General features: G+C 45.2%; 2 protein-coding genes across 2 annotated transcripts; one reads left to right on the plus strand and one right to left on the minus strand.

Moving 5' to 3' along the window:
- Positions 1 to 99: 99 nt before the first annotated feature.
- Positions 100 to 25227, minus strand: efcc1 (EF-hand and coiled-coil domain containing 1). Its single transcript, XM_063911936.1, has 8 exons — positions 24484 to 25227; positions 22907 to 23322; positions 12835 to 12968; positions 12055 to 12190; positions 10912 to 11068; positions 4243 to 4401; positions 3666 to 3735; positions 100 to 1637 (listed from the first exon to the last, which is right to left on the minus strand). The coding sequence occupies exons 1-8, from the start codon at positions 25132 to 25134 to the stop codon at positions 1504 to 1506; spliced, it is 1857 nt and encodes a 618-aa protein (XP_063768006.1). The 5' UTR covers positions 25135 to 25227; the 3' UTR covers positions 100 to 1503.
- LOC134882916 (zinc finger protein 287-like) lies at positions 5647 to 10012 on the plus strand. The gene is made up of 2 exons (XM_063910930.1): positions 5647 to 6477; positions 9857 to 10012. The coding sequence occupies exons 1-2, from the start codon at positions 5647 to 5649 to the stop codon at positions 9857 to 9859; spliced, it is 834 nt and encodes a 277-aa protein (XP_063767000.1). The 3' UTR covers positions 9860 to 10012.
- Positions 25228 to 26498: the final 1271 nt, after the last annotated feature.

Raw genomic sequence — 26498 nt, forward strand, 5'->3', positions numbered from 1 at the left:
GTCATCAGGTTCATATTTTGCCCGAAATGGGATAAGACATTTCCTTTTCACATGAATAGAAACAGAACAACAAAGAGAAAATCACAACCATCCAGCATGTGTGAGTCAAAGGCTTTAATGGCATGATTTAATAACACCAGTGAGTGGTTTTGCATCATTCCAAAACAGCAGTGACAGTGAATTGTCAAACAATTGTTTGTTTGAATTGTTTGTTGTCAACATGTCGAGGTATCCATGGGCGAGATACTTAACCCCAAAAAGGTATATCCATCTGACTTCTAGATTGTTCTGTGATCAGCCAGTCTGCAGCTGTGTCCCAATTCAGTGGCTGCAAAAACATGGCCTCATGGGCAACTAAATGAAGCCCATTTCACAATGTTCTGAATACAGGATAGGTCTGCGTGCTTAAGGCTCACAGAGACCAACACTGATGATGCATCTTGGCCACGCTTGTCCCCTTCTATGTTAAACATGTCCTACTTGAGCACCACAATAGAGCAAGTGTCAAGACATCAACGTTTACGGTAACAGGTTAACATCTAACCTCCACACATCGAAAAGCTTAGCAGGTTAACGGCAGATATACTGTCTCCATGCCTTAGTGTTGCAAAGTAAACACAAATAGTGATTTCTCCAAAATACAGTTTTCTCTGCAGAGGCCTTTGACCATGATATGCACACTACATGAATTAGGAAGGTTCCTTTCAATGGGATGTTGTTGACCTGTCGATCCAATTTACAGACTTCCTGTATGCCCCTTAAAAGATTAGCTTATTTTAACATGTTCACATTCAGCACAAAGAAAATATTGGATCATGAACGAGTTGCAGTATGTACAATTTGAAGACATTGAGAATAAACAAGTTTATGCTTGAATGTTTGTGTTGTCTTCCCGTCAGCTGTGCAACTTTTGTCAGTTTCACTGCTTATAGATCTGTGTTACACATTTAAACCCAACCTCGTTCCAATTCATTAAGACAAGTTTTACTTATCTTTGGGATTTATGGTCAACAGACCTCAGTTACACAAAATTAAACCTTGTTTTTGTGATATAAAAGGCTTTTGTTTGATAAATGTCGTCTTTAATTCAGACTTATCTTGTTATAGTCATATCTTGATGGATTATCACGGTCCAGTATGTGGAAATGTTGTCATTATACTATCAGTATAACCATTAAAATAAATGCATGGCAGCATGTTAGGACACCAGATACTATAAATTAAAAACAACAACACACATATATCAATAAAAGTAGTGACCATTCATCTTTCTTACAAAGAAAGTAGAAGGAAATCCTCCATGTGGTTTTTGTGGCAGTGAGCTAAAATATTACATTTAGAGACGGCAGACGGGCAGCTGAAATGTTAATATATAAACCCTTTGCTTTACTAGGTAATACATCTAGACTAAAATCCCTTTATAGATGGTAGGATCTGAGGAGTATAAAAGCTCCAATATAATACACTATACACAGCTTGACTCGGCCCAGCAGGAGGCGGTCTTTAGCAGGAGATGACGAGGGCGTTCAGAGACTGCTGACTCTGCGTCCGCTCCAGAGGCCCAGCGGCAGACAGGATCTCACAGGCAGCCAGCTCATGGTACAGAGCGTTCAGCACCTCCAGGATGTGGGCTTTACCTGCGCAGAGAACAGACCAGATGTTACCGCTGAGCAGAAGTGCGAAGTAACTAAGTACATTTACTTAAGTACAATTTTGAGATGCTTGTACTTTACTTGAGTATTTCCATTTTATGCTACTTTGCACTTTTACTCCACTACATGTATTTAACACCTTTAGTTGCTAGGCGGATTAGGATGAAATATAATCTCCCTTAAATCAGACTGTAGTTCACCTGCAGTAAATCCAGCAGCTACCCTGCAGTATACAAAGCCATTCAAACTAGCTGCACCTTTACCAGCTCTGAGAACACTTTAATGATCAATCATTATAAAACATATCAGAGATATTATTCTGAAATGGACCAATCAAACAATGACTACTTTTACTGTCGCTACTTTAAGTACATTTAGAGGAGAGTACTTTCTACTTTCACTGGAGGAACATTTAGAATACTTTACTGTGACAGAGTATTCCTACACTCTGGTACTTCTACTTTACTCAAGTACAAGACCTGAGTACTTCTACTTTACTCAAGTACAAGAACTGAGTACTTCTACTTTACTCAAGTACAAGACCTGAGTACTTCTACTTTACTCAAGTACAAGATCTGAGTACTTCTACTTTACTCAAGTACAAGATCTGAGTACTTCTACTTTACTCAAGTACAAGACCTGAGTACTTCTACTTTACTCAAGTACAAGATCTGAGTACTTCTACTTTACTCAAGTACAAGACCTGAGTACTTCTACTTTACTCAAGTACAAGATCTGAGTACTTCTACTTTACTCAAGTACAAGATCTGAGTACTTCTACTTTACTCAAGTACAAGATCTGAGTACTTCTACTTTACTCAAGTACAAGATCTGAGTACTTCTACTTTACTCAAGTACAAGACCTGAGTACTTCTACTTTACTCAAGTACAAGATCTGAGTACTTCTACTTTACTCAAGTACAAGATCTGAGTACTTCTACTTTTACTCAAGTACAAGATCTGAGTACTTCTACTTTACTCAAGTACAAGATCTGAGTACTTCTACTTTTACTCAAGAACAAGACCTGAGTACTTCTACTTTTACTCAAGTACAAGATCTGAGTACTTCTACTTTTACTCAAGTACAAGATCTGAGTACTTCTACTTTTACTCAAGTACAAGATCTGAGTACTTCTACTTTTACTCAAGTACAAGATCTGAGTACTTCTGCTTTTACTCAAGTACAAGATCTGAGTACTTCTACTTTACTCAAGTACAAGACCTGAGTACTTCTACTTTACTCAAGTACAAGACCTGAGTACTTCTACTTTTACTCAAGTACAAGATCTGAGTACTTCTACTTTACTCAAGTACAAGATCTGAGTACTTCTACTTTACTCAAGAACAAGATCTGAGTACTTCTACTTTTACTCAAGTACAAGATCTGAGTACTTCTACTTTCACTCAAGTATAAAATCTGAGTACTTCTACTTTACTCAAGTACAAGATCTGAGTACTTCTACTTTTACTCAAGAACAAGACCTGAGTACTTCTACTTTACTCAAGAACAAGATCTGAGTACTTCTACTTTTACTCAAGTACAAGATCTGAGTACTTCTACTTTTACTCAAGTACAAGACCTGAGTACTTCTACTTTTACTCAAGTATAAGATCTGAGTACTTCTACTTTTACTCAAGTATAAGATCTGAGTACTTCTACTTTTACTCAAGTACAAGATCTGAGTACTTCTACTTTACTCAAGTACAAGATCTGAGTACTTCTACTTTACTCAAGAACAAGATCTGAGTACTTCTACTTTTACTGAAGTACAAGAGCTGAGTACTTCTGCTTTTACTCAAGTACAAGATCTGAGTACTTCTGCTTTTACTCAAGTACAAGATCTGAGTACTTCTACTTTTACTCAAGTACAAGATCTGAGTACTTCTGCTTTTAATCAAGTACAAGATCTGAGTACTTCTACTTTCATTCCCCGCCCCGGGTAACAGTAAACCCTCATGATCACGTTTCACAGGACTTGTATTGATTTTATGGGCCGAGCGTGACCTACTAACCGTGTTGCGGGTCGCTGCAGCAGCCCAGCGTGCTGAGCAGGATTTTCCCCAGGGACCTCCGCGAGACGTTCTGAAACAAGAGAGAGCTATTCTCAGATGACGGTCAGGCGATTAACGGGGCGCTTTAACGGGCAATCTGAGACTCGTAACCACAGAGGCTCACACACACATGTTCAACAAGTGAAATTAATTTGCTTTCAGATCTAAAATCAATCCCAGAGTGAGTGAGGGCTGGATCACAACAGAATGGACAAGAATCCTCATAACTCCTAGAAAAACAGGTCATAGACGACTTTCAAATTAAATGATCAGTAAATTAAAGAGGACCTATGCTTTTTGGGGATTTCCATTTCCTGTAGTGTGTTCTATAGATTTTAGTGCATGTCAATGGTCTGCAAAGGCTAAAATCCTGCCTGAAACGCCTCTATTGGACTTCTTTGTTTACTACCTGAACTACCTAGTCACATCACTGTGTAACACTCACGCTTCTATTGTCTAGCTCTCCATCACATTATACATTAACTAAGGGGCGGGACATCTGTAAGCGAGTGACCAATCACAACAGACTGGAACCCACCAGGTCTCTGAGCTGCTGCAGGAGCTGCAGGATGTCCACCAGTTTCTCCTCCACCAGCGACAGACGAACCCTCTCGGTCTCCAGCATCTGCAGCTCCACCTGCAGCAGCTCTGTCTCCTCCGCCTTCTGCTGCAGCTCCTGCACCAGAGAGTCCTTCATCTGGAAGACACACACGGGAAAAATGTATTAGGGATGTAAATGCAAAATACAAGATTCAACCCTTGAAGGAATTGTCCTTTAGTGTGCCTGCCATGCTTGGTGAGTAATGGATTACATGTAAGGAGATTACGTAATCAGGATACAAAGAAAACCACCTAAAAAATCATCTGGCGAGTTACAGTGAGTTTCCAGAAGGGACTTTAGGTTTGTCTGGAAGTCCCAGCACTGCACCTTTACGTCATGGTGTAGTGAAGGACAGAGGTCTTACCCCACACTTCCTGCACATAAACAAAGCCTCACAGTCACGACTTTGTTTAGTTTGAACTTTTCCTCTCTGAGTGCCGGGGACGATGTGGGAACACGTTACGTCACCTTCTGTCTGTCTTCCTGTGTTGTGAAAGTACTGCTCAACTGTAGCGAGAGAGAGAGCTTTAATTTACGATATTCCTAAATGTCATGCGGGTCGAGGAGGGGGGAGTGTTTCTGCGGTCGACTCCAGTGAGAAACAGCTGCAAACACACCCACCCACCCACACACACACACACACACACACCGAGGGAGGCTGGTTGGGTTAGCTGCAGGATCATACCGCTCGCTGTGGTTTTTGCCTTTGAAGCTCTCCACTTTAAAAACAAGCTTCAGCAGTCGTCTATCGTCCAGTTTAATACTGCAATACTACTGTGGCAGCCGGGTGTGGTTAGAGCGCCGGCTGCTGGGGTGAGGGGAGTGGCTCGGCCGGAGACCAGACAGCTGATCGGAATCAGGTAATCAGGCGTTTAATATAAGGCATGTTGGTAACCTGGTTCTGATCTGTCTTGCAGTAGGCTGGGTCCTGGGAAGACGACACACCCCGTCCTGGCCTTCCCCGCTCGGAAAGTACCGCGGAGCTGCCTGTTGTGGGCACTATTCTCAACCAATAAACGCATTGTTTTTGCCCAACGCCGAACGCTTCCGTCTCTTACCTGTTACCTGAGCCATCCCGCTCACAGTGGCGCCTGAACAGTGACGTGAACCCCTCAGATGACGGAAGGAGAAAGCCCGCTGGGCCAGGCCCTCCAGCGTCTCGCCCTCATGCAGGAGAGCACAACGGCCCTACAACGGCAGCAGAGCGAGGCTCTCCTCGTAATCGCCTCCAGCCAGCGGGAGGACCGTGCTCTCCTGCGGGAGCTGCTGCAGCGTCCGGCCGCCCGGGAGGCCGAGCCAGTGACCAACCCCGCCCGGCCGCCGCAGATTGCCCTCCAGAAGATGTCAGCCGACGACGACCCCGAGGCTTATCTGGACATATTCGAGGGCACTGCGGCGGCGTGCGGGTGGCCGGAGGAGGAGTGGGCTGTGCGGCTTCTTCCCCTGCTGGCCGGGGCAGCGCAGCTAGCCGCCCACAGCCTGCCAGCGTCCGATCGACATGAGTACAAGCAGTTGCGGAGGGCCATCCTGGACCGGCTCGGCAGCACACCAGAGGGACACCGCCGCCGGTTCAGGGCCCTTCCCTTCGAGGACGCTGGCCGCCCCTTCTCCTACGCGAAGCAGCTCCTCGATGCGGCGAGGCGCTGGCTTCAGCCGGGGATGCGCTCCGCCGAGGACGTCATGGAGCAGGTGGCACTGGAGCAGTTTGTCGCCGGGCTGCCATCGTCAACGGCGAATTGGGTCCAGTGTCACCGCCCTGCCAGCCTGGAGGCAGCCGTCGTCCTCGCGGAGGACCACCTTTCGCTTCCCCAGCGGAGCATGAAGGAGGAGCCCCGACAACCTGTCGTCCCCGCGGACCGACCCGTTCCAGCCCCAAGGAGGAGGTTCCCGACAGCAGCCGCTGCACCGCGTTCCCCTCAACCCACGACCCGGCCCCTTCCCACCCAAGCCCTACCTCATCTCTCTCTCTCTCTCTCTCCCCAGGATCCAGCCTCCGCCTCTGGTCGTCCGGCACCACGGGGGGCTCCTCAGGCGCCAGGGCAGGAGTGCTGGCGGTGCGGGCAGCCCGGCCACTTCCGGCGGGAGTGTCCCATGATGGAGGTCGGACAGTTGGTCCGGGTTGCGGGACCGCCAGTTGCCTCCCCCGGTTTAGAAGGGACGTACCGTATACCGGTATGTATACAGGGGGGTACCCACCAGGCTCTGATGGACACGGGCTGTAATCAGACGATGATCCATCAGCGCTTGGTTCGGCCGGGGGCATTGGTGGAAGCATCGTGGGTGAAGGTGAGGTGTGTGCATGGGGATATTCACCAGTACCCGGAGGTGACTCTGGAAATATCTTTTAGGGGAAAAAAGCATAGAGTCAGGGCTGGAGTTAGTACTCGCCTCACGCACCCTCTGATCTTGGGAACAAATTGGCCGGGGTTTGCTAAGCTAGCGAGGGCTATGGGGGTGCGTTCACGGGAGTCAGGGAAATGTGAGTGGTGTGCTGTGTTTAGTGGCGAAGCGGCTGACTGCGACGAAGGGGGAACAGACACGGAGGGGGCCGGGGAGGTCCCTCTACCACCGGAGGGTGCCGGGGAGGCCCCTCTGCCCCCGCCGGTGTTCCCGGTTGAGGATTTCCCCCTCGAACAGTCTAGGGACGGGACCCTTCAGCACGCTTTCGATCAGGTGGTGAGTATTGATGGCTCCCAGCTCCACCCAAACACAGCACTCGCACACCCCCACTTTGTTGTTATTAGGGACAGGCTGTATCGTGTGAGCCGTGACACACAGACAGGAGAGATCAATACCCAGTTGTTGGTACCACAAAGCCGTCGGGAAATGATTTTCCAGGCGGCTCATCACAACCCCATGTCAGGTCACCTAGGGTACGATAAGACACTACACCGGATCATGGCCCGATTTTATTGGCCGGGCATTCGCGCGGATGTGAAGCGGTGGTGTGCATCCTGCAGCGAATGTCAGCTGGTTAATCCGCCGGCCACCCCAAAAGCGCCTCTGCGCCCACTCCCATTAATTGAGGTGCCTTTTGAGAGAGTTGGTATGGACCTCATCGGGCCATTAGACCGGAGTGCACGGGGATATCGCTTTGTACTCGTCCTAGTGGATTATGCAACACGATATCCCGAGGCAGTGCCGTTGCGCAATATCTCTGCAAAGAGCGTTGCACAGGCACTGTTTCATATAATCTCCCGAGTCGGGATCCCGAAAGAGATCCTGACTGACCAGGGCACGTCATTTATGTCACGCACACTACGCGAGCTGTATGAACTGTTGGGCGTCCGCTCGATCCGGACTAGTGTTTACCATCCACAGACCGATGGCCTGGTGGAGCGGTTTAACAAAACGCTAAAGAACATGGTTCGTAAGTTCGTTCACGAGGATAGCCGTAATTGGGATAAATGGCTAGACCCTCTGTTGTTTGCAGTGCGGGAGGTGCCTCAGTCCTCCACGGGATTTTCTCCCTTTGAACTGCTGGTTGGCAGGAAGCCACGGGGTGTTTTGGACCTATTTAAAGAAAACTGGGAGGAGGGTCCGAGCACAAGTAAAAACGAAATTCAGTACGTTATGGACCTGCGAGCAAAACTCCATTCACTGGGGCAGTTATCACGGGAGAATTTGCTGCAGGCTCAGGAACGTCAGCAGCGCCTGTACAACAGAGGGTCGAAACTGAGACAATTTTCACCGGGAGATAAAGTACTTGTGTTACTCCCAACTTCCAGCTCCAAATTACTCGCCAAGTGGCAAGGGCCCTTCGTGGTCACACGACGAGTGGGGGACGTAGATTATGAGCTGGTGCGTTCTGACAGGGGGGGAGCAACACAGATCTACCACGTAAACCTCCTTAAAACATGGAGGGAAGTGGCGTCTGCTTCTCTGGCCACCACGGTGATAGAGAGAGATGAGTTGGGACCGGAGGTCATTATTAACACCGAATTAGCCCCGGTCTGTTGCGGCGACCATCTCTCACCCGGTCAGGTGGCAGACGTTGCCGCGTTGCAAGGGCGGTTTGCCGACGTGTTCTCCCCGCTGCCAGGGCGTACCTCTCTCATAAACCACCGCATAGAAACGCCCCCGGGCGTGGCCATTCGTTCACGGCCCTATCGGCTGCCTGAACACAAGAGGAAAATTGTTCAGGCGGAGCTTCAGGCTATGCTAGAGATGGGAGTAATAGAAGAGTCCACCAGTGACTGGTGTTGCCCTGTCGTGCTGGTACATAAGCCGGACGGGTCAATCCGGTTCTGTGTGGACTACCGCAGGGTTAACGAGGTGTCCAAATTCGATGCTTATCCAATGCCCCGGGTCGACGAACTCCTGGACCGGCTAGGCACTGCTCGTTTTTATACGACACTGGATTTAACCAAGGGCTACTGGCAGATTCCCCTTTCTCCAGAGTCGAAGGAAAAAACGGCCTTCTCCACTCCGTACGGTTTGTACCAGTTTGTCACACTTCCTTTCGGGTTGTTCGGGGCTCCAGCCACCTTCCAACGGCTCATGGACCGAGTGCTGCGTCCCCACTCTGCATATGCTGCTGCTTACTTGGATGATGTCATCATCCACAGTGAGACATGGGGGCAGCATATGCAGCAGGTGGGGGCAGTGCTCGAGTCCCTGAGGCAGGCGGGGCTCACGGCCAACCCAAAGAAGTGTGCGGTTGGGCGGAGGGAGGTACGGTATCTGGGGTACCACTTGGGCGGCGGGCAGGTGCGGCCACAGATAGAGAAAACTGCCGCCATTTCTGCCTGTCCGGTGCCCAAGACGAAAAAAGAGGTCAGGAGGTTCGTGGGGCTGGCCGGTTACTACAGGCGGTTCATCCCCGCCTTTTCGGAGCTGACCAGCCCTCTGACCGACCTGACCCGAAAGGGTGCTTCAGATCCGGTCCAGTGGACGGAGCAATGTCAGCTGGCGTTTGAGAGGGTTAAGAAAGCCCTCTGTGGAAAGCCGCTTCTGTTCACCCCTAACTTCTCTCTACCTTTTGTTTTGCAGACCGACGCCTCGAACAGTGGGGTGGGGGCCGTTTTGTCCCAGCAGGTAGAGGGGGTCGACCGCCCCGTACTGTACATTAGCCGTAAGCTGGCTCAGAGGGAGGTGAACTACAGTACGGTGGAAAAGGAGTGCCTCGCCATACGGTGGGCGGTCGGCGCCCTGCGTTACTACCTCCTGGGGCGCCCTTTCACCCTCTATTCGGACCATGCCCCGCTCCAGTGGCTCCACCGCATGAAGGATGCCAACGCCCGGATCACTCGTTGGTATCTGGCGTTACAGCCGTTTAACTTCAAGGTGATCCACAGGCCGGGTAACCGGATGGTCGTGGCCGATTTCCTCTCCCGCTCGGCGGAGGGGGGGGGGGGGAGGTCGGCTGTCGGCCGGCGGGGTCCCGGCCTGAGTCGGGCGGTGGGGGTATGTGGCAGCCGGGTGTGGTTAGAGCGCCGGCTGCTGGGGTGAGGGGAGTGGCTCGGCCGGAGACCAGACAGCTGATCGGAATCAGGTAATCAGGCGTTTAATATAAGGCATGTTGGTAACCTGGTTCTGATCTGTCTTGCAGTAGGCTGGGTCCTGGGAAGACGACACACCCCGTCCTGGCCTTCCCCGCTCGGAAAGTACCGCGGAGCTGCCTGTTGTGGGCACTATTCTCAACCAATAAACGCATTGTTTTTGCCCAACGCCGAACGCTTCCGTCTCTTACCTGTTACCTGAGCCATCCCGCTCACAACTACTTATACGCAAAACATATACAGTATATATATTACTATCACTGGCTAGCGGCAATTTTTACTTCTGTAATAACTCTGTAAATCAGAATCAGAAGCAAGATTTTTGCCAGGTACATTTACACACACCAGGAATTTGCTTGGTCATGCAAACACACACTCTAAGGAAATAAGTTGTAAAAGCAGTTAAAAAATACAATAATAATAAATGAAAAGTATTTTTAGGATAAAAGATTTATAAAGAGAAGTATTTTACACCAAGTTTAAATATAAAAAATAACCTAAATATAACTGTGCATATATCCACTTTAAATACTATCACAGGGTTACTATCAGATGATTGAAGATGAAGATTCAACTTTATTGTCATTGCACAGAGTACAAGTACTAGGACAACGAAATGCGGTCTCTGCATTTGACCCATCCTAGTGTTAGGAGCAGTGGGCTGCCATTATTTACGGCGCCCGGGGAGCAGTGTAGGTAACCAGTGTCTTGCTCAGGGACACCACGGTGGCACTTGGTCTTTCAGGGACTTGATCTGGTGACCTTCCAGTTCCCAGGCCAAGCCCCTATGGACTTCGCCACCACCGCCCTATTTTAAACAATATACACACATTATTATTACTATTTTTAAATAATTCTACTGGTACTGAATTTTGTAAATTGTAATTGGTGTCGTTTCTATTTTCATCTTTAACATTTTATGCTTCTTAAGGATTATTAAGCTATATTTGGCTCTTGTAACAATGGAAAATGTTCCTGTGTGGGAGGAATAAAGGTATTCTGACTGACGACACAAGGATGTAAAGAGAGGAAAAACTGTTCTTTAGAAATGGAGGAGGGGAGCCGCCCACCCTGGTGTGATGGAGGTAAGTGGGGGTGTGTTTACCTGCTCCATGTCTATCTCCGCCCGGCTCTCCTTCAGCTCCAGCTGCTTGTGAAGCCGGGTCACCCTCTCCAGCAGCTCCAGCACCGCGCTGCAGCTCTCCTCGCTCCTGGAGCTGCCGTAGTTCAACATCAGCTTCTTGAACGCCTTGTCGTCGCACCTGAACAACAACACGAACCAGAGAGCAGAACGTGTGTCAGGGTCAGGGATGTCAAATAGGGACAGAGTTTGTGGCAAGTCATGTCTGAGTAACAAAAGATCAGAATCAGAATCAGGTTTATTGCCGGGTACGTTTGCACAAACAATGACGTTGCTTTGTTGTCTGGAGGTTCAAACATTAACAACAGGAAAGGAAGTCATCCTCAAGTCATGAGGAAATGACTTGAAAGTCTATATTTACATTTTCTAATAGAACAGTCCATTAACCCGGATATGAGTTAGCATTTTAGCGCTTCCAGTTGACTCGTCTCAAAGTCAACGGTTTATTGAACGGGTTTTTGGTTAGAAAGCCTGAAATAAAGTATGTTGTAAACATAAACTGTATAGATTTTCACCTTTTGTTCTACAAGATCAAATAGAATAAAGCCAATACCCCACTGGTGAATGTGCAATAAACACGGCAGTCGCTAACAAGTGGCTAATTGTCATCACGGCAAACATTAGCTACCTTTAGCTTAGCAGTGGTGGCGCGAAGATTTGCGACGACATGTAGTTTGTTTATAGCCTAGCTATTTACTTATAGCAATTGCATTTATGTGTTAACAGATGGAGATAAATCCTTCTGAACAAAACATCTAAGCATTATAAACGTTTGGTTGCAACAGAGTTTATATTCTGCAATAATACAAAGAAAGAATCCCTTTGAATTTTGTGTGATTTTGTAAATGCAATGCTAAGTTTTGGATCGCCTACAAGAATAAGTCATCCCTGCACCTCGCTTCAACCTACAAGGTAGTCTTTTAAGCCACTAATACAACCTAGCATGGGTGCTAGCCTGTTGCTTGGATCTAACATAATCACTCTAATGTGTATTTCCAAGTGAAACAACCCTGATTCCTGGCTTTGGTTCTATATCTTTCAGGCTCTCACATGATTAGTGGTTTCTGTTATGCTGCTGCTTCGTGATATAGAAATGATGTTTGGTACCTTTCCCCACAGCAGGACAGCTTCGTCAGGATCCTCTTCACCTCGTCCACCTGCCTCTGCTGATCCTCGGTCCACTTATCGTCTTCCTCGTCCGACGCTGCCTGACCCTCCACCGAACGAAACAGCTGCTCCTCCACTAGACGCCACAACACACCATTAATTGTTAGCGTGATCATAAGGAAAGGCTACAGACCAGAACTTGTACGCTTAGCTTCTCATAGAGAACTGAGCATCTAGGGGTTTCCCATTGACTTACATTGAGAAAGAGATGTCTGTGAATCAGGATAGAATAGCCCTCTTTTAAATCATCATTATCACTGGTCCAAATGTCCTTTGTTTTAAAATGCTTAAAAGCTGACTGATTAAAAGTATAACATTCTAATGTTCTGTGTGTTTAAGGTATTGGATCAACAACAGCACCCCCTGTTGTGTCTCTAAAACGAATAGTTGTGTATCCTTTCTGGATATCTCAAGAAGAGATCCAGGTTTTTAATTGCAAGAAAACCAATGCAATCTCTCTATATGACTCCTCACTGACTCTGAATTTGTTCTTTGGACGTGGGTCTCAGTCTTTTTTGCTCTCTGTAGTCGATTCATCATGTTCTGGTGCCTCCATGTTTTTGCAGTTCTTTGGATTCCAGTACTGGTTTCAAAGTACACAACGGTGCTGAAGTAATATGCAAGATACAGATGTTTACTAAACACTTCTAAATACAGGATACAAGACATGTATTCATGTACTATACCCCACCAAGGAGCTTCATGGTAAACATGTCTTACTCTTATCCGGGGTCGTTACAGCCCGTCCTGTCGGAGAACACCGGTCGTGTTGGGAGTCCGAGCAACATCTCTGGTTCTGCCTGCTTTGCTCTGCCCGGGTGCTGCCTGGAAGTTGTAGTTTCGACACCTCTGACCTGCAAGAGAAAGTTAAATATAGCTAGCATGTTCCCCATCTTTGTGATGTCCCTGGCATCGACCGAAGGGACTAGAAAGTGACTCCTTCAAATTCACACAGATGAGAAAGTTCTGTCCCGACCAATTGAAAAGATCAAAGAGAACATATCAAGTAACACAAGGCAGTGTGTATTAAGCCACATCTACAACTGCCATGATAATTTTATAGAGGCCTGTGATGTTGTATGCCAAATCTGGGTGGGGTAATTGAAGCCAGACTTTGTGTCTTGGAGGCATATTTACAGTAAAGTGGGTCAACGGTGGAGCGGGGCTGTTTCTGTGGAGGGAGCCTGCAAGATGTGAGGTAAAAGCTCACAGTGGATGGAGCAACGATAGATAGAGCTCTGAAAATATTAAGCACATGTTTCATAGAGGACATTTATTCTATGTGTCGTGTTTTCCTTGACGTCAAAGAAACATCCAAACTTGATACTGAAAAAGACTGAGAGGGCAGTTTGAGCGGATCAATCTTCCTGTAATGGTTTGAGTTTTCTACGTTTCTCCTGCTGTCTGCTCTTTTGCGCTGGGGGAAATCCGATAGGGGGCCTTCGTAAATCACAGAATAAGTGTTTCCAGATGATGATGTCTTGCTGGAAAAAAAAGAAAATCTCAAAAAGGTTTTTCAGCCGCCTGAAAAGAAAAAGAAAAAAGCACTCAAGCTCAGATCCTTTTGGCGCGAGGCCGGCTCTGCTGTTATACGCAGCATCTGTGTACTGGTTTCTTTGTGCACAAGCTGGGAGAAAGGAGTGACTTCACTGGAGGTCAATAATTGCAGCATGATTTCAGGCAATCAATCAGAGAGTCGTGTTTAAGTTAGTGGGGGCCGTGAGGGAGGAGAGAGGGAGTTTGTTCATCAGGGCCAACAGCTGCAGTCCCACCATAAAAAAAGTAATTACAATTAATCAGAGGTGGGAGGAGTACTCAGGTCTTATATGAGTAGAAGTACTCAGGTCTTGTACTCTAGTAAAGTAAAAGTACTCAGGTCTTGTACTTGAGTCAAAGTAAAAGTACTCAGGTCTTGTACTTGAGTCAAAGTAGAAGTACTCAGGTCTTATACTTGAGTAGAAGTACTCAGGTCTTGTACTTGAGTCAAAGTAGAAGTACTCAGGTCTTGTACTTGAGTAAAAGTAGAAGTACTCAGATCTTGTACTTGAGTAAAGTAGAAGTACTCAGATCTTGTACTTGAGTAAAAGTAGAAGTACTCAGATCTTGTACTTGAGTAAAAGTAGAAGTACTCAGATCTTGTACTTGAGTAAAGCAGAAGTACTCAGATCTTGTACTTGAGTAAAGTAGAAGTACTCAGGTCTTGTACTTGAGTAAAGTAGAAGTACTCAGGTCTTGTACTTGAGTAAAGTAGAAGTACTCAGGTCTTGTACTTGAGTAAAGTAGAAGTACTCAGGTCTTGTACTTGAGTAAAGTAGAAGTACTCAGGTCTTGTACTTGAGTAAAGTAGAAGTACTCAGATCTTGTACTTGAGTAAAGTAGAAGTACTCAGGTCTTGTACTTGAGTAAAGTAGAAGTACTCAGATCTTGTACTTGAGTAAAGTAGAAGTACCAGAGTGTAGGAATACTCTGTCACAGTAAAAGTATTCTAAATGTTCCTCCAGTGAAAGTAGAAAGTACTCTCCTCTAAATGTACTTAAAGTAGTGACAGTAAAAGTAGTCATTGTCTGATTGGTCCATTTCAGAATAATATCTCTGATATGTTTTATAATGATTGATCATTAAAGTGTTCTCAGAGCTGGTAAAGGTGCAGCTAGTTTGAATGGCTTTGTATACTGCAGGGTAGCTGCTGGATTTACTGCAGGTGAACTAAAGTCTGATTTAAGGGAGATTATATTTACCATCATTCATCCAAATCTGCCTAGCAACTAAAGGTATTAAACACTTTTAGTGAAATAAAAGTACACATTACCTCTGAATTGTAGTGGAATAGAAGTACTTAAGTAAAGTACAAATACCTGGAAATTGTACTTAAGAACTGCAGTTGAGTAAATCTACTTGTTTATAAATGTAACAGCAATCTTCTTCTGAACTCTAAGGGACTACAGTTACCTTTTGTAGTATCCTGATTACATTATCCCATTTGATGAAATCCTTTACACACACACACACACACACACACACACACACACACACACACACACACACACACACACACACACACACACACACACACACACACACACACACACACACACACACACACACACACACACACACACACACACACACACACACACACACACACACACACACACACACTCCCGGTTGCTGTGGAGACGCTCTGGTATGAAGTAGTGGGAGGCTTTTTCAAACCCAGTCTATAGTGTGACTAATTGCACTTTAATTGACAGCGTTGGGGGGGGGGGGTGGGGGGGTGGGGGGTGCAGCCCGTGTCCAGTGAATACTGTAGCAAGGCTCCAGTTTCTGGCTCAGGCCTTTGAAATGTATAGAGGCTTTAAAAAAATGGCTTTGTGTCTTGGGAGGAAAAAAGAACGACCTCCCAACTGTTAGATTAGAAACTAGATGTAATGTGTTTTTTGTTTGCTTGAGAGTTAGACTGACTTCCATCACGTGGCTGACAGTAAGGATGTGTTTGTGCTGAGCATGGGGATTCCAACTGGATGCATTCAGACAACAAAAAGTACTCCAGACAGCCATAGTGGTCAGACTGTGGGATGCAGCAGACACACAATAGGGTGTTGCCGTGATGACATATATGGTAAGTTAGCATCGGAAGAGCTCCCTTTACAAAACGCAATGGGATTTCACCATTGGATTTCGGTGTATTGCAGAAAAATAAGCTCTGTGGCCAACACATGTTTATGATACTTAACATGTTTTGTTCAGCAGGATAATCTCCACATATCAACAACACTTTTTGGAAGCGTAAATGCAACGGCCAGAAGTAAAAACCTAATGCTATAAAGGAACTACAGCACGGTCACATGACTTCCTGTCTCCACCGCTAAGCTAAAGGAGGCTAATGTTGGGCTATAAAGGAACTACAGCACGGTCACATGACTTCCTGTCTCCACCGCTAAGCTAAAGGAGGCTAATGTTGGGCTACAAAGGAACTACAGCACGGTCACATGACTTCCTGTCTCCACCGCTAAGCTAAAGGAGGCTAATGTTGGGCTATAAAGGAACTACAGCACGGTCACATGACTTCACGTCACCACCGCTAAGCTAAAGGAGGCTAATGTTGGGCTATAAAGGAACTACAGCACGGTCACATGACTTCCTGTCTCCACCGCTAAGCTAAAGGAGGCTAATGTTGGGCTACAAAGGAACTACAGCACGGTCACATGACTTCACGTCTCCACCGCTAAGCTAAAGGCGGCTAATGTTGGGCTATAAAGGAACTACAGCACGGTCACATGACTTCACGTCACCACCGCTAAGCTAAAGGAGGCTAATGTTGGGCTACAAAGGAACTACAGCACGGTCACATGACTTCACGTCTCCACCGCTAAGCTAAAGGCGGCTAATGTTGGGCTATAAAGGAACTACAGCACGGTCACATGACTTCACGTCTCCACCGCTAAGCTAAAGGAGGCTAATGTTGGGCTACAAAGGAACTACAGCACGGTCACATGACTTCCTGTCTCCACCGCTAAGCTAAAGGAGGCTAATGTTGGGCTATAAAGGAACTACAGCACGGTCACATGACTTCACGTCACCTAAAAACATTTAGCCTTTTGTGTTGCTTGCCTTTTGTTTAATTTAGAAAATAAATGACACAGAAATACATATTTAGGTCATAAATCAGGTGCAGTATTACGAGCAAATTCAGCTGTATGTACTGTATACCTCAGGGTTAAGAGGAAGTACTACAAGGGAACAGAGAGATCATCAATTTAACATTTCCTGAACTGTCTGTACGACCTTCCCCTTTCTTTGATTAGTTCCTGTATCAAAGACACGTCTTGGCTGATGTGTGTATGCAACATAACTTTAAAAAAGAAAAAGGAAAATACATATTTTGGTTCTTAAATTTGTTTTGGCTCAGACAATAAAGCTCTTGGCACATGCAACGGTACAGTTGAACACATGTGGAAGCAAATGGTTGCCTATATATCGTGCTAATTATCACCACGTCCCTCGAGGCACACAAGTACACATGAAGAGCTCTATTGTGCTCCGTCTAATTAATAGTATCCTGTATTCTGCCTTATTAGCAGCAGTCTAAAGCCCCTCTGTTGGCAGTGGTCGGGTGGGGGGGTGGTTCAGCTGTTTGTTGTTAGAGCCAGGACACCCAGAGCCCTCCGTGTGTTTATCACAGCGTGGCGCTCAAGTGAACTTTCCAGCAACACACCCCAGTGGCGGTTCTAGGGCGTGATGGGGCCCGACAAAGACAGGGTTCAAGATTTAAGTCATAAAAGCATAAAATAAGAAATACCATCATTGGTGTTTGGTTTAGTCACAGAGTTTGTGTCCATGACTTCAGTTCAGTTAGCTTTTTGAGTTACTTTGGCCCAAGATACAGAACATTAAAAGGAATTTGGTGTAATAAATACGTTCATTTTGAAACCAAACAAGGTTTTTATTTTATTTTGAAATGCTTGTTGGTTTGTTTGTGGACTTGTTTTAGGTACAGAATTTGTTCCAGTAACCAAGAGTCAATTTATTTACTGACATTACTGAAGAAAATAAAATCCCTGTTTAGTTTGGGCATGGTTACAGCACATGCTTTGCTGCAATACTTACACAAATTGCATATTCTTTTGGAGGGGTGGCCACAGGGGGGTCCACGCTCAGTGTTACAGCCCCTGTTACTGCCCATCAACACACACCCGTCTACCCTCCCCCCCCACTCCCCAAATAGCCATTTCCTCTCTCAGGTGTCATCGGTCACTGGCAGCCTTCGTTCTCTGCAGAGGTCAAACATGAGGTCACGCTGTACCTGAGCTTGAACTTCAGTTCCTGTCGGCGCCCTGCAGCATGACGGAGTCGGGGGTGAGGGTTCGTGTTTACATAGCTGACGGCTATTAATCAAGATCCTCTGGGTCACAGCCGCACAGAGAGGGGGTTTCTGGGATACACAGCTTCAGGGTTGCGATTAGTTACCGGTAGCTGGAGATCTAATCCAGAAACCCAGTGGCTGCAACATTTACAGAGGGTAGCTTTTCTTAGCGAGCAAAGTGCAGAAAACCCCAAAAGTCAAATAAACGGGGGTGTTAAAAGCAGAGGGAGAGAAAGTCCAACGAGGGTGGGTGGCATAAGTTTATAAAATATTTTGTGTGTGATGTATTTCTGCTGATGTCAGCATACCTCTTAACCAGAGAGAGGGGAAGCAGGGCCGTGCTTCACTGGGAAAATGAGCCCATTTGGCAGTGTGGGTTTTTGAAATCTGTTCAAGAACAACATTAAGGCAGCAGAATGCCACGGGTCCCAGACATCCCTCTAGTGTGTCCTTTCCACATTATTTAAAGGGTAGGAATGCCGTGGCAGCACCTGCTCCACACAATGCTGCAGCTCTTGTGCTGCCGAGGCAGATAAATGGACTGCTAGACCCTTTTCCCCCTTTGCTTTCAGGCGCCATGCAGAGAGCATGAAAGGCTGGGAGATTATGCCTCCCTTGGGGCCTGCCTTCAGAGTGCCAGGGGTTAGAGGCATACATGGAGGACGTCTGCAGGCGTGCCGATAAAATGGAAAGGGAGTTTTAAATTTGCACACTTTAAGACATGTGTTCTCGGGTAGATGTCCTTGGACTATAAATAGCGACACCTGGAATCAAGAGCACAATAAAACTGAAGGAGTTCTTGATGGAAGATGACCAAAGTTCATTTAGATGAGTGATTTTGTTTCTCCAGGCTACATCTTTTCTCCGGAGCAGAAAAACGAGATGGAAAGTTGAATGAAGCCATTCCTATCTTGGAAAACATGTCCGTCATTTCATGAACAAACAGTCGAGTGTTTGCTTCTTCCTCCAGATGGTAGGCTTTCCTCCCCCTCACTTCTTTTTGTTCCTCTTGCTGTGCTTCCTATTGTCTAATCCCTTTGGCCCACAGAGCTCTTTAGGCTACAGTGACTGGTTTAGACACCCTTTACCTTCTGGGGTAAAAAACAATTGAGCTTGAAGTGACATTTTTAGACTCTCCCAGTATACAGAGACTGAGCTAATCAACTCCAGTTAGAGGAGCGGCTCCTTTTTAGTTTCAGCATTTCCTCTGTTGGTGTACAGTCCAAATAAATCATAGACTTGTTATGCAACAACACCCACAGATCTTAAGTTTCCCCGATGACAACCTTTTACCTGACTTCTGCTGGGATGTTGATGCAAAGTTGAAAAGATCTGGATAAGAAAATCAAACCAAATGCTAATAAACACTCAGAATTAAATCAAAACACTTGTAGCAGAAAAACAACACAAAGTAGATATGAGCTCTAGAGCTAACAGCTGGTTAGCTTAGCTTATAGCACACGACTGAACACTTGTGTTCACAGTAAATATGTTTTTTTCTCAACTCTTAACATATAAACACAGCTTGTAGTTTTTATATTTCAACAAACAAGATGTGAAGTATTAACTAGTTATCTTATAGGTGCTGGTTGATGCATTGTGTTGCTTTAGGACAGACCCTAGCTAGCTTCTTCCTAGCTGGTTTCCAGTCTTGTAGCCGTGGATTTCGCCATACAGGCATCAATCTTCTCATTCAACTCTTGGCGAGAAAGAAAAAAGTGTATTTCCCAATACGATGAACTATTCCTTGGAACATCCCAGCTGCAAAAGTATTTCCAGTAATGAACTGATGCCAAGTCAAATGGGTGGGTATTCTAGTCTCGTCGTAGGAGCTCATAAGGAGTGTTGCCTATCTTTATTATCACTGTGGTTAAGAGGAATCCCCAGGGTGGAAGCAGTGCCAGCTCTTAACCCCCCCACCACCCGCCAGAGCTGTATCTCTGAGATCCAGCAGCATCTGAGTTAATCTCATTACTTGTCACAGCAGTTTAGAAATAAGCCACAGTGATAAAGTTACTGTTGTTTAATCCAACAGAACTCTTGACATACCTCAGCATCTCTCAAACCGGGACCAGGTTAAATTCAACATCTTTTAAGACCTATTTATGACCTTGACAAATATAATCTAAGACACGGGAAATGTGTGTTGTGATTGGGTCTTCATTTTGGTGAGAAAAAAACAACTTTCTCGTATCCTCAGAATTAGTTCAGACCTGTCCATGCAAATGATAAACCATACAGACAACAGCTGAGCAGCAAAGGTACCACGTTTTCCTTAAGTCTTCTTTCTTCTACTGGCAAACCAAACTGCTCAAGGCTGATTGAAAACAAGTAGTTTCTGATGTGCAACAATGCAGGCTTTTGCACTGCTTGAATACCGCTACCCATCGCTAATGCAGTTCATCTCAAACGTAAGATCAACAACTCAAACTTCCATTGTCTCTTACTTCTTCTCTGAAGTGGGAAACTATGAATAAGAATTTCACTATCAGCCATAAAAACGTATCATCTGGAACTGTAATTCCTTCAGCAAATGATCAGTAAATAAGAGACAAAGTAGTATTCTTATTTACCAGAGAGTTCTAACCCTAACCCTAACCCTTGTTTAAACCCTACACATGACCATCATCCAGATGTAAAGAAGAAAATTCTGAAATCTTAAAGCCCAACTCCTTAACTTGTACCCCCATGTCTAACCCTGTCCTTGGATGAGACATGACTGAGCAAGCATTGAGGCTTCAGTGGGAATATTCATGGAGCTTGGTTGCTAAGATCCATAGGACGGGGGTGCCTGTGTGGTATTGTTTATCGGGGAGCAGAGAGAAAGAAGTGAGCCCAGATTGATGAGAACGGTCAGTCTGCTGAGGCTCTCACTCAATGGAGCTCTCTCCTGACAAGTCAGAGCCTTTGTGGGGGTGAATTATTTGCCATTAGTGTATCAATGGAAGGGCAGTGAAAAGACTTTTTGGAACACAGTCTGCATAGATTAGTGGAGTTTAGGGATATAAGAAGTGTATCGTGGTTTGAAAGTGCATTGGTTAGAATTACAGGTGGTTGAGAGTCCGTAATAACAGCATTAGGTATGTTCAAACTATTTAGAGACATCTGCCACCTAAGAAGGCCAGACCTGCAGACTCTGATTATACGTTTGGAGTTGCGACAACAGACACAGGGATAAACATTAAAGCCATTGGCTTTGTACTTGAAAAGTCCAATTACACCCTTACTTCCACCAAAATGAGTAGTTTCTAACAGAAGCAGAGCTCAGGCAGGAGCGAGCTGCCACACACGATGCCCGCTAAGTAAACTCCAACACAACAAGGCTCAAAATTGGTAAAAGTAAACCACATCAATCCGTCATAAGTGGCATGGAAGAGTTTTTCGAGGCAGAAGTAAACAGAGTCATTTTACTCTAGGAAGGATTATGATTCATTATGGTCCAGTTTGGCCTCAAAGGCCTCCCTAACCTGCCAGACAAGGCCTTCTTTCTTCCAGCATGGTGAACAGCCAGACACTTGTTTTGCTCGGGGTTTGACAGCGGATCGGATTTGATGAAGAGGTGAAAAGTTCTTTGTCTAGTCCCTGCCCTCAAAAAAACAACTGTGACCTTAGGCTAACGTTTCCTTTGGGCCATCAACACGGTGCCAATGTTAAATCACAAGAAGGAACAGCTTCATTTTCATCCTCTGGAACCTAAAAGATTATTTCAACACTTTTCAGGACAGTAATATTGTCACTGCCACATAACCTTTCTGGCAATCACATGGCCCCTATTATCCAGTCATTATGCAAGACCAGTATGTAAAAGAAGTCTCTCTTAAAGGTCCCACAGAAAGCATCTGTCTGGTATTTTAAATGGTTCTCTGATGTCTACAAAGAAGGTATATAACTTTGGTTGATCCAAAAAATGTCCAGATGTGGTTTTACAGACCCATTTATAACCCTATGATTTGGTCCTAGAATGAAACAAGCTGAGTTGTTTTATTTGGGGCTCATTTAAATAATTATGACGAGCTCTGCTCTGATTGGCTGGTTTACAAGGAGCAATCCATGGCTGCCTCAGAGCCCACAGAAGTAAGTGAAGTTGGCGAAACTGTGAGAGATGAACCATGGAGGCTATTGGCATCCAACCTCACATGTTAGAGCCTTTATCGGAGGAGGAAACCGATGAGTTTGAAGAACAGCCGGTTGGTCAGAGATCGGAGAGCGGCGTTACGGAGTGGTGAGTGTTAGCGTTAGTGTTTCCAGCAGCTGGTGTATGCAGATGTTGGGGCTGGACTACTGTGTGTGACGTCACACACAGGGATTGTTGTAATTCGCCCGTTTCACCGCTGTGATATGCATATTCATGAGTTGCACGTGAAGGAGGGAACAATGGTGTTTGAGGTTCACAGTATGTCAGCTCAATGTACCCAACTCTCCTTATTCAACTATGCCGAGATCAATACAGTGTTCCATTCTATGGCACCTTTAATGGTGGATGCGCCATGGGTTTGGAAGACTATTGATTTCACAATATCTTTTTTCATTGATGAGGTAATTAATATTTTGGGGTTCCATACTCAACGACCGTGTATAAAGACGATAGCTTTTCTACCCATTCCAAATGCCAACACATGCATACACATACATTAATCTCAGAAAAGAGAAGTGATGCTTTAAGCCAGATTTGAGCTAATGGCTAATTTCCACCTGCAGTCCTATCTTCTGGATCTTTCTCAAATAAATCTTTGTCTTGTTTTCTTTGTCTTTACGTAAAGAAATAGAACAGCTGACTTTGGGACTGTCTCTCCCCAGAGAAATTCATGGTCTTGCATTTAGCTAAACCCAATAAAAGCAAGCCCCCAGGAAGGGTGACGGGCCTTGGAGCAAATTTCCATAATGGCCAAATGACAATTGCTACATCCAGCGTTTTCTGAGGGTTCCTACCTGTAGTAGAGGAGCTCTGACTCCAGCTGGAGGATGTGCCTCTGCAGAACCGGCACATGATTGGCTTTGGCCTCCAGTTCCTTCACCTTCCCCAGGCCGCTGAGCAGTGCCTGCCGGGCCTCCTCCACCTTCCTCCTCATGCCCACCTGCTCCCTCTTCAGGGTTCTGTTGCAGTCCTCCAGAGCAGACACAGTCTCTTTAGAGCTCCACAGCTCCTGCTCCAGCCTCTCGTTACACAGCATGGCGTCCTCTGCGTGTTGCTCTCTGGAGCCCCGCAGCAGCTCGATCTCGTTGATGATGTTCTGGAGGCTCTTCAGGTTGCTGTTGCTCAAACCGTTCGGGGCTGCTTGTGTCTGGTGTGCGGCAACGCAGCCTTCCTCTGGTTTATGTTTGGAGTGGCTTTTCCATAGTCCTACCTGAAAAGAGGAGGCTAGCATTAAGATATTCCATGGAACCAGATTGCACATTACAGCAGCTGCTATAACTAATGGCAAATTGACTGAATTTTATAACGCTTCATACAGTCTTTACAACTTCTCAAAGCACTTACAAGTCAGCATTTACCCCTTTATACACATTCATACAGAGGCAACGGCTGCCAAGCAAGGTGCTACCTGCTCAGAGGAAGCTAACATTCACACAGATTCACACACCATGCCATTGGGAGCAACTTGGGGTTAAGTATCTTGCCCAAGAACACATCTGCAACATGTCAATAAAAAGATGGTGACTGCAGGGGCTGGGATCAAACCCACAACCTTCTGATTGAAAGACAGCAGCACTAGCTCAATGGCTTTATTAATAGATCACTCATAAGCAATCCATAAGAAACACTTCTTGGTTACCAGTTTGGCGAAAACACTTGTTAGTTTTTAATAGTAAAGTCAACACTTAACTCTTCCAACAGAGACCATAGTTGAATATTCAATTCCGATTGGTCAATTTGGATGTCTAGAGGTTGTTAACTTCCGCTAACAGACTGTTGCTAAGGAGAACAGACCGTTGCTGAGGATAGCAATGGTTAAAACCTCATGAATTGATGCCTTATGGAAGAGTTGGAAACCATTAATAAGAGCATATTTTGGATTGTAGGTTGTGGAAAATCCCTCTTACAGCCATTTAATGAATCGTTTCTTAAAAAAAGATCAGTTTTCACTTTCTAATGGGTCATTGAGTCTGCAGTTATATATGGGTATGGGGATTTAATATAAATCACAATGCTTAATGACAAAAATAAACTATTTCTTGCCAGTTTTAACTCCATGTGTTGCCAGGTTGCCTCCAAATATCCAAGGTAAAATTATTCTGTTGTCTTACATTATACACTTAGATAAAAAGCATGGTATTATTTTTCTGTATTTTGTTTTTGCATTGCATTTGTAATTAAGGTATTCCAGAAGTAAAGGAAAGTAATCAGATTACAATACCTGTGTATGTTGATACTAGGTTACTTATTCTAACTTGTAACAGAATGCATTATAAAGTAATCTACTTCTACAGTTGTAGGTTTTTTAAGCAGACTTTAGCCCTCTTCTTCTTAGCAGAATAATCATGGTGATCCTCCCCACGGCTCTCACCTGCAGGGCCAAACAGCGGGCATCGCTGCTCTGTAGCGCGGCTCTCATGTCCTCGATCAGCTCCCTCAAACTTGCATTCTCATCCTCCAGCTTCGCCACTCGGTCTTCTGCTTCCTCCAGAGCCACTATCTCCTCATAGCACTCTTTGGTGCAGGATCCGAGCCTGCAGCCGGAGGCGTGCCGACCCTCCGAGGACTCACTCAGAGCGGCAGACAGCAGCTTCTCTCGCCGCCTCAGAGGGCTCCTCAGGCGGATCTGAGTCTCAATATGCTCGCTGTCCTTCCCGACCAACAACCGGCCGTTTTCATACTGACACCCCGCCTTGGTGCTGAAGTATCCGCACAGTTTGGCGTGGAAGTGTCTGAAAGTAAGCTCGCTGGGTAAACTCTCCAAACTGCATTCAGTGTCCTCAGAGTCTTTGTTCAGCCCCAAAACTTCACACAAGATGTTAAAATCCTCCACGGAGACTTTCCCCGCACCCTGATAGTCCATGTGATGGAAAATCTCCTGCAGGTATTGATCCAACCCGGTGGCCAGAACTATAATCTCGTTCTCCACCCCCCGGTCCAGTCCGTAATGGTAAGCCAGGGTGCTGACTATCCATTGCGTCCTGCGCGCGGGACGGCTGTATGGATCAACGGCATCCATCATTTGTGCGTAAAAACATCATATTCCCTCAAACTTAACACACGTACTTTGTTTCCTCCAGCATTGCCCTGTGTGTGAGCTCTTGTTCCTCCAGAAGCTGTGCGCACACTGGAGCTGAAATGAGACAAACGGAGCACATTTGAATTTAGCCATGCCCCCAAAACCCCAAAACCAGGGGTCCCAACCAGTAAAAGACACAGCTTTACTATAACTCCCTTACTGCCGTTTGCCGGAGTGTAATTGCCACCAGGTGTGTAAACTCGTGTCATTCACTCGGTTAGACCTTGTTAAGCTGTAAAATGCCCCAGAGACTAATATGCTGTGTTTCTCCAACTGAAGAATTTTAACTGCCTGCTCTTTACTCCGGGGTAGCACTGGCTCAGAGGGCTTTGTGCACAATTTGCACCTTGCTTCAATTCCTGATGATGCCTAATTCCTGAGATCGTTTGTGTGCAGTTTTTGACTTCACATTTGGAATGATATATACGTGGTTACAGTTTTAAGAAGTCCCTCTCTTTATATGCTTTATACAATGTAAATCTTTAACGTTTTTAGTCATTGTTCATATGTTCCTATGATTTTTCCTCTGAAGTTTCATTTATTTATGTAAATACTTTATATTCTGTTAGTTTTGGGCTGGCCTATCAAAGTACACTGACTTCTTTCACTGTTGATTTGTACATATGTACTGTTCTGTTTTGGTCATTTAAAAAAAAAACTTTTAAGACATATATATATATATATATATATATATATATATATATATATATATATTTGCTGTTTACGTTAAGTTTGTATTGTATGTCATCTTTAATGCATGTTCAATGCTTTTAGGAGTAAGGAATTACATGTTACAGGATTCACAAAAACATCTTAAAGTAATAGAAATTAATCAGGAACATTACTTTTATATTTTGATACTCAGATTAGGACGTGTATTACATTTTTTACAGGCAATTTTTAGTTTAAAGTAACCCTCCAATTTGAGTATATTTAGTGCTGCTTTCAAGCCCCACTCGTAAAAATGATCAACATAATGTGTCCACTTGAATTGTTCGTTTTGGGTTGTTCGACATCTCTCATTTTGTTTTGTCAGTATTACTTATATGTAATAACATATCTTCTATTAACTATAACAAAACAAAAAAACACAACGTTGTTTTTTTCTGTCTTGATTTGTAGCCGAATTCCGATAGTCCCGAAAGCACATGAGGGCATTAAACGCCTCACCATCGTCCCCTACAGCGGCTGTTGTCATGGCAACGCGTTGCACTCAAGAGATCATATCTGTGTGACAGGTTTCAAACTTTACTCTCACACAACTTTACTGTGATTAACTTTACTTCGTTAGCAGCGATAGAAATAAT

This window comes from Eleginops maclovinus, chromosome 20 (genome assembly GCF_036324505.1).
Source record: "Eleginops maclovinus isolate JMC-PN-2008 ecotype Puerto Natales chromosome 20, JC_Emac_rtc_rv5, whole genome shotgun sequence".
NCBI classification, from domain to species: Eukaryota; Metazoa; Chordata; class Actinopteri; order Perciformes; family Eleginopidae; genus Eleginops; species Eleginops maclovinus.

Bases quoted from the DNA above. Each gene is read 5' to 3' on its own strand.
- efcc1 (XM_063911936.1), bottom strand. From the start codon at position 25,134: ATGATGGATGCCGTTGATCCATACAGCCGTCCCGCGCGCAGGACGCAA. The intron at 23,323-24,483 runs GTGAGAGCCGTG...TCCTCTTTTCAG, and splicing joins CCCGCTGTTTGGCCCTGCAG to GTAGGACTATGGAAAAGCCA. The intron at 12,969-22,906 runs GTAGGAACCCTC...TTTCTCTTGCAG, and splicing joins TCAGAGCTCCTCTACTACAG to GTCAGAGGTGTCGAAACTAC.
- LOC134882916 (XM_063910930.1), top strand. From the start codon at position 5,647: ATGTCAGCCGACGACGACCCCGAGGCTTATCTGGACATATTCGAGGGC.